Raw genomic sequence first — 8,353 nt, 5'->3', positions numbered from 1 at the left:
TCTCTGCTGTTTCCATCCTTTAGTTTAGATCTCAGCACCTTGTTTGTGACACATTAACCTCATATGTTTGATTATACTTTATTTTTCTGCTTAAAGTAATTTATTTACAATAAAACAGGAAATAAACTGATACATCCTGCTGAACAATGAACTAAAAATGAGCCTCAGAGCAAAGGCTTAATTTGACTTCACTGCCAGTAGATCACCTTAAAATAAATAAATGATTATTATTATATTTTATCAGTCAGTCAGCTGGTGACGTCAGACTCCCTGTGTTGATAGTAACGCTGGTAACGTGTAGTAACGGCTGCAGGTGGTGTGTGTGTGTGTGTGTGTGTCGGTGCGCAGCAGATGCTGCAGCGCCTCTCCGCCTCCAGTGCGCCTGCGTGCTGGAGCGCACCGAGCGGCCGCAGGAGACACCGAGAGGGGAGACCCGGCCTGCCTGCCTGCCTGCCTGGGCTCCACGGTACCAGGAACGGCACCAGGAACGCTCCCACTGACGGTGACGTGATGTGATGCGATGCTGCGCGGGATCACGGTAACGTAAGAGCAGCAGGAGGAGCAGGCGGAGCAGGAGGAGCACTGACGGCCTGATCGGTACCGGGAGGAGAGGAACGCATCCGAGCCGCGCACCGGAGCCCGCTGCTGGTACCGACCCGATCTGATGTGAGGCTGCGGGGATGGAGGGGTAGGCAGGGAGGAGGCGAGAGGAGCGGAGCGACCGACGGAACATAACGGAGGAGAGAGGAGGAGCAGGAGGAGGAGGAGGATGAATCCAGCAGAAGGAGGAGGAGAAGCGGGCCAGGACGGCCTGGCGACCGCAGGTGGGGTGTGAGCGCGTGCGTATGGGCGCGTGCATGCGAGAGTGTCGCCATGATGCTCCAACATCCGCCCATTCATGGACTCTGTGTGTGTGTGTGTGTGTGTGTGTGTGTGTGTGTCCCTTCAGCACCACTGAGGCGCGTGCACGTGCACATCCACGCGTGAGTGAGTGTGTATTGGGGGTGGAGGGTCCGACCAAGGAGGATTGTGGGAAGGCCCCACTGGCTCTCTGAGCATGTGTGTGATGTAATGTGATGTGTATTCATTTCTTTTTTTTTTTTTGTAAAGGCAGAACTTGCAGCCCCCCCCAGGACCCCCCCCCTGTAGGGGTCCTGGGGGGGCTGATCAGCTGTCACAGTGGATCAGTCCATTATTATCCAGATTTATATCAGGATCAAACCCAGAAAACAGGACAAATCAGATTATTGAATTATTTAATGAATAAAGGACCGACTACAGGAAGCGTTCATCGCCTCTGCTATCCAGGCATTCACCCCCCCATAATGACTGTAGGGCGGTGTGCACACCTTACAGGTATCTATGCAACGTACAGACTGTTCTTTGCTGCTAGTAGAACTATAGATATAGAGTCAACCTCACATCACAGGGGCAGATTTAAGAAATTTAAGGCCCTAGGCAAAGACAGGCAGGGGGCCCTCTGAATGGAGAAGACATCAAACAGCCCCATTCTCCAGATAGATAAATGTTAATAGAATAGACATCCATTATCTGTTCTAGGTTGTGTCCCTCTCTTCTTGTCCCTTTTCTTCTTGTTTTCCTCTCTATGTTTTAATAACCTTGATTAGTTTAAATAATAAAGAATTCTCAGCATTCTGACTTTAAGATAGAGGAGAGCAGGAGGCGGGGTTACCAATCTACTCGCTCTGGAGAGCAGAGATCGCTGCTTTTAGATGTTGTCTCCAAAGTCTCCAGTAGCAGAAAAAAGTCTCTAGATTTGGCGCTAGGAGCTTTTTAGAAATTAAAGTGCTAGAGGGGTCTGAAAAGTGGCTAAATATAGTGACTAAAGCGCTAAGTTGGCAACACTGCTCTTTGCATGGTTTGTGCAGCAAATGGACTGATCCAATATGGTGGACACTGAAGGGGGGAGGGACTGATCCATAATAAGGAATAGTTGTATTAGACAGAGATGAAGGGGCCTCCAGGAACTTGGGCCCCTAGGCCACTGCCTAGTTTTCCCTAATGGTAAATCCCTCTCCTGTACATAGCATTCTTTACCACTTTAGGCTATTTTCTATGGATCTAGAGAACTAGACCAACAGAAAATAGTGAATCATTGTGAATTTGAAGCCAAATGATGTTTGGTTTTTACTCACTTTACTAATTAAAAGGCTGAACTGAACTATTAGTCCAGGATTCTTACCATATAAGCTGAAACACGGTGGTGGTGACATCATGCTGAGGGGATTTTTCTAACTTCTGCAGAGAGAGGGAGGTCAAAGTTCATCAATCTAATATTTACCAGGTTGGTTTATGATAGAAAACCTGAATTAAAGACGTCGATGTTTGTTTGTGACTCGATGAAATGTGAATAAAGGAGGTCGGGTCTCTAATTAACTCCGTTTCTTTGTATAAATTCAAAAATGTCAAAAACATTTGGGCGAATGGTTGTATTGATTAGAGAAGCAGCCATGTTTTACATCAAGGCGGAAGGGAGCGGTGGCGTCTAATTAACGAGGCGTCAGAGGACTCATTATCAGCTGATTAAAGCAGACAGTCTTTCTGTTTCCCTCTTTATGAGTTATTGTTTTTCACTCCGAGATTATTCATGTAAAACAAAATAAAGGGGAAAAAAACTATTTTGTATTCCAGGTCAGTAATTTGAGAGGAAAATCAAATCAAAACATATTTAGAAAGTTTTTTTTGTTTTCAGGTATTAATGAGGAAACCGAACAATGGAAGAAAATGGACTGAAATCAAAGTCAGTAAAAAGCTGTTGATTATTTTCACAATAAAAGAAAAAAAACAGGAACTAAATAGTCAGAAAATATTAAATATTAGTTTTTTCATTCTGATTTGAACGTTTGAAGTTCATTTTGTTTTTTTTTAAATAGTGTATTTCTGCTAATTATGACAAAAATTATACTTTGATGACGCTTCTTGGCTGAATTAGGAGAGTTCCTTAAAGTTAGACGGTTTCCTGCCTCTGGTTCGGCTCTGAAGCATCCTCCCTACGTTTTAACATCCCAGAACCAGTTAGAACTGGTTTCCGGGTTTGTTTTCCTGTTGGAATATTCAGCTGGATCCTAGAATTGAACCTGATCCCTCATATGAACTGTTTTCCAGTGTAGTCCTGTTTCTCTGACTGTGACTAACTGGATGTGCTCTCTTCATCCTCTGACATGGGAGCTGGCTCGGAGCTCGTCTGCCTGGCTGTGTGTTTCCTGGACGGGGCCGCCTGTGGAGCTGGTTGCCTTTTGTATCTATGCTTCTTTTTCTATGTCTGCTTCTGTCTCCTTGAACCTCAGTGGGCCTCAGCAGATGGCCGCTCACACTGAGCCTGGTTCTGCTGGAGGTTTCTTCCTGTTCAAAGGGAGTTTTTCCTCTCCACTGTCGCAATGATCTGGTGAACTATAAAGTGCGCTATAGAATAAAACTGAATAGAATTGAAATCAAACCTCACCTCAGCCCAATGTCTCCTGGAGAAAAGTTTTATTGCTGTTGGAGGAAAACCTAAAGCTGTTTTCTTCCCAACCAGACAAGTCAAAGTGAGATTTTGATACCTAAGAACATGCTGCCAGCTGCCAAGCACGGTGGCGGAAGCATCATGCTGCGGGACTGGTGCATAACCCAATGCAGATAGGTTAAAGAACAAGGAGGACCACCTCAACAGTCTGGCAGTGTGTTTCTAGATGGTTAAACCTTGTTGGTGGTTCCAGCAGCACAGAGGAACGTTAATGATAGGCAACATGCCTGGAGGTATGGATTTAAATCGTTACTGAGGACATCTTTTTCAGTATGTAAGGTTTGGATTCGAGGGGATTAAAGAAAGTCCATCATAAAGCTGAGACTTTTTGAGATTACGCACTGGTTTACCATTTCCAACCAATACCAATGCGGAGTTAGCACGCTGAGGTGGCATTTCTGGCAAGAAAAAAGGTTCAAATCTATTTAACATCCTCAGACGGAGAGATAGAACTTTACAAAAATCCCAAAACACACACTTCCCACAGGGGAACCAACCCACCCAATGCTTAAAGAACTTTCTCACACTTGAACATTTGGAGGAAAAACAACTTGAGTTCATGAAGGCCGTTCCTGTTAGGTTAATATCTCCTCATGACCTTCGTTTGGAGCCTGTGAGGCTAAGAACAGACATACCTCAACATTTTTTACTCCACACCAACAATATTTGATATTGGAAACACGAAGACTGATCTAATCAGAGACACCAACATCCTGAATGAAGAATCTTTGGAAAATTGAGCCATAAATTCCACTTTTGTCCCACAGAATGATTCCATATTTAATCAAAGTGTCGTCATCACGGAGCTCCTAGGCTCTCTGATTATAACAGAGCTTATATAAACCGTCTAAATGGTGGAGCCAAGCTGAACAAATGTCACTGCTGTCCATCCACAAGTTTCTGAGCTACTCCAGCCGTCTTTACTGATCAAACTCCAAATCAGTGTCTGAAGCAGACAGCCGCGGTCGGTAACAACCCGACGCTCCCCGAGGCGGAGAAGCTCCTTCAGACGCTGCTTCAGTTAAATGTGCCGTCACTGCCTACAAACAGGCTTTAAATTGGCTGTAAAAAACGCAAACAGCTGAGGGAGTTTATGGACGATAAGCGAAGGGTAGAACATTACGGAAGTACAGCGGGCGCTAAGATCCAACGGCCCCTAGAGGGGAGTTCATGGCAGTAAGTTAGTCGTTTGTTCATGAGGTGGAAATCTAAATTGGGAGGTAATGGAAAATCTTAAGGCAAAAGTGAAATGGTTTTATTATTTCTCTGGGCCCTGATGGATTTGGTCGATTAGCAGCTGAGTGGCTTTTATTTTGAAATGCCATTAGGAGATTTAAATGTTGAAGAACAACAGAAGATTGAATTAGTTGCATGAAAACTGCTTTGAAAACATCCAGGAAGCTTTGATTGAAAAAACACGAAATTCATTTAGTATAGTTTGAAAAGAAAGACAGACTTTCATAATAAAAGATCGGATGTTTAAGGTGCAGCAACCAGAAATAAAAACTGGAAATGAGGGGATTAGATCTACTGGGATTAGATCTACTGTAACTCAGATTAATGTGGCTCAGTGGAAAGAGAAGCTGAAAGTTATAGGTTGAATTCCAGCTGTTCTGTCACATGCCAGTGTGCCTCTGGGCAAGGCACTTAACCCCATGGTGCCTATCGATTTGCGTATTGGTGAATAAATGTCCATGTTTGAGTTGGTGTCTGGGTCAACGTGGCAACAGCGTGAAGCACTAAGTGGTCAGACTGGAAAGCTCTATAAATTCAGTCCATTTATTATCTGAATTATTAAGAGGAATCAAACCTGAACTTTTTAAGTGAAATAAATTAAAATAAATTAGCTAAAGCTAAAACAAGGGACTTTTATTTTGAAATACAATACTGCCTTTTAGTGTTTTAAATAAAATATTTTTATTTTTATTTCTAAAGAACTTTGAATTACATTTAAGTAGAATGCTTTTATTTTGGAGCAACTAACAGACTTTGAAAATAAAAAAATGACAATAATAGGTAGCGCCTATTAAATATAAGTATATTTATGGAACTTTTAATCTGACGTTTGGTGGGAGTCATTGTTTAAAAGCCAAAAGCGTTTATGGATAAAAAGTAATTTTCTCTTCAGAAAAGCGAAATCTTTTATTGTGAAGGGATATATTGTTAATTACTGAAGAGGATTAGGGCCACTGAAAAATAAAAAAATGTTAACTGATTTTTTTAATATTATTTCAGTTTAATAGGTGAAAAAAGTGAGAATTCTGACTTTTTTCTCTGAATTCTGACTAAATTGAACTTCTGCTCCTCCATTAATGGAATAGCATCACCATAAAAAGTCGTCTAATTCCGTCTTTTTCCACCAATGTCAGAATTCTGAGAAAAAAGTCAGAATTCTAAATTTTTTCTCATATTACACTGAAATAAATTTTAAAATCAGTTAGTTTTTTTTAGTTTTTCAGTGGGCCTAATCCTCTTCCATAGTTAAAAACATCTTTTCAGGTTATTCTTGTGTTTTTTCCTATGAAGACAGTATGGTATAAGTAGGATGTTAGTGGAGTTGAACCATCGTGTTTCTCCTGCTTCTTTTTTCCACGATTCTAAACAATATCAGCAACCCTCCGTGTGGACGGCCTGTAGTTAAACTGATAGATTGCATTACTGAATCCAAACATGCGTGTCCAGGGTGTCTGTGGAAATGCCTGATAGTAATTATGATCCAAATGGCAGCAGAGAAATGCCAGAGATGTGTCTGAGGTCACTGAGGATGTGGCCCCCGCGGCTCCGCTCGGTTCCCGGCCTCTCAGAGGCAGAGTGAGTCTTCAGAGCCTCCAGGCTGACATTTCAGAGACTGAGGACATTGTGCTGGGATGTATTCATTAGTTTTGGTTGCGTAATCAGTTTTGATGAGCCCTGACAGGCTGACAGCAAGTTTCTCCAAAGGCTTTTTTTCATCTGCTTCTATTTTAGGGTATGCTTGGACTCACAGGGAGGGAGAGTTAGCAGTGGATGTGAATGGAAATCCCTTCCTAAACATGCAGCCGGTCTGATTGGCAGCTGATTAGGAATCAATCCGCTTCCTGACAGTTTGGAGCGGCGGAAACATGCTGGCCTAAGTCATGTTTGCACACCAGCAGATTACCAACACCCAGCGCTCTGTCATTAGGGGCTGCAGACTGCTAGCTTCTGCTCTATATTAACACGTCTGTGGGATCAGTGCATGAAGAAGGCATTCATCTTTTTTCTTTTTTTCTGCTAATTCGCAGAGCAAATGAGGGATGGTGAGAAGTTTAACTTTAGCAGCCGGGATGGAGAAGTGCTCCTTTCTGAGCTTCTATCCAACATTTATCACAGAAATAAAGACTCTTTAGGCAAATTATTGCTGCTTTTACCAAGATTTTTATGTATAATTATCAAACTAGAGGGAATTATGGAGAAAACCTGCATAGAAATATAAATTTATTAGCAGACTAATCGATAAAAGGTGAAAGGTGACTGAGAAATGGGCTTAAAAGCTGTTTGCTTATTTATTTTTTTTTTTAGAGCAGATCGAAACCCATCATGGTTCAATTTGCTCCCTTGTGAAAAATAAAATCGTCCAATTTTCCTGCCTTTGAAGCTGCATCTATGAAATATGTCAAAGGGACGAGAATCTAAAAATGGTTCCACGTCTATTTGCTGTCAATGATCTGTAATCGCTCCGTTGGAGCCTGATGAGTTTAACTCTCAGCTTGGATGCAGAGGAAGTCAAGTCATGCNTGATGAGTTTAACTCTCAGCTTGGATGCAGAGGAAGTCAAGTCATGCAGCTTGGTTGGTTTTCAGAAACAATATGATTAGGTGAAAAACAAAAGGAACCAGCTGACCAGACTGGATTTATACCTCCTGGCGTGGTGATTTTCATTGGGCTTTTTTAGCCCCCTTTTGTGTGAGAAATTTTTTTTTTTTTTAACTATTTGACTCAAATCTGCATTGAATTGGATGCATATTTATGGACCTTTTAATTGTTAAAATCATTAAAATTCATTAAATTATGTTTTTTTTTAAATTAAGGCCTTAGTTGGCATTAAAATTCATTAGATGTGATGATGGTGGCATTTAAAATGCTTTATTTAAAGAAAACGTTTATTAAAAGCATTTTGTCGGATATATATTATATTAGATATTATGGGTTCGGCGTGTTTCCGTGGAACTGCTTCCAGAAAGCTCCGGAATAGAAGCTCGAGGCAGAGAAAAAGATAGAGAATGCGAAAATGCAAATTCCAACAAAAGTGGCTGAAAAACGACAAATTCGGGACACAGCTGTAGCCTGTGGACGGTAAAGATAACAAAGCATTTTGCCAAGTTTTATATATATATATATATATATATATATATATGGTTAGATGACCCAAAGCACAGGAAGGGGGGCAGAGGTGAATCTCTTGTGGATTTAATAATGACAGAAAACAGAGACAGGTTATCAAAAAATCCAAAAGCAAAACAAAGTCCAAACAAACATGAAACCAGGAGTCCAAAAATCCAAAATATGAAAACTAGTCTAAACGTACCAGAAACCATGGAGACATCTGGGGAGTCGCAATCATAAGGAGGAAGGCACAGAGAGAAGGAGTTGGAGCATGTTAGACGGTGTTTGACGAGGACCTAGCAAAGGGGAACTGAAGAGAGAGGGCTTTTAAAGGAGACTTAGATAAATAGGGGGCTAATGAGGAAACTGGGAGCAGGTGTGCACAGAGCAAGAGAGGGAAAGAGCTAGGGAAGAAGGAGAACACAAGAGGGCAGCAGAGAGCAACAAATAGAAACCTGGAAGACTGGAAATAACAACAAAATG

At 41.8% G+C, this 8,353-nt stretch overlaps 1 protein-coding gene across 1 annotated transcript in view; it reads left to right on the top strand.

Moving 5' to 3' along the window:
- The first annotated feature begins 399 nt into the window (after nt 1–399).
- The window catches only part of LOC107097535 (kalirin-like), a 70,602-nt gene continuing 62,648 nt past the window's right edge, over nt 400–8,353 (top strand). The window contains exon 1 of the mRNA XM_015394703.1: nt 400–824. Coding sequence (XP_015250189.1) covers nt 770–824 — 55 coding nt within the window. The 5' untranslated portion in view covers nt 400–769. The remainder of the gene's footprint in view (nt 825–8,353) is intronic.

The sequence above is a fragment of the Cyprinodon variegatus genome, unplaced genomic scaffold (assembly GCF_000732505.1).
Source record: "Cyprinodon variegatus isolate N-32 unplaced genomic scaffold, C_variegatus-1.0 Scaffold705, whole genome shotgun sequence".
Lineage (NCBI taxonomy): Eukaryota > Metazoa > Chordata > Actinopteri > Cyprinodontiformes > Cyprinodontidae > Cyprinodon > Cyprinodon variegatus.
Note: the sequence above shows the minus strand (reverse complement) of the source record. Positions and strands in the feature narration are given on the sequence as shown.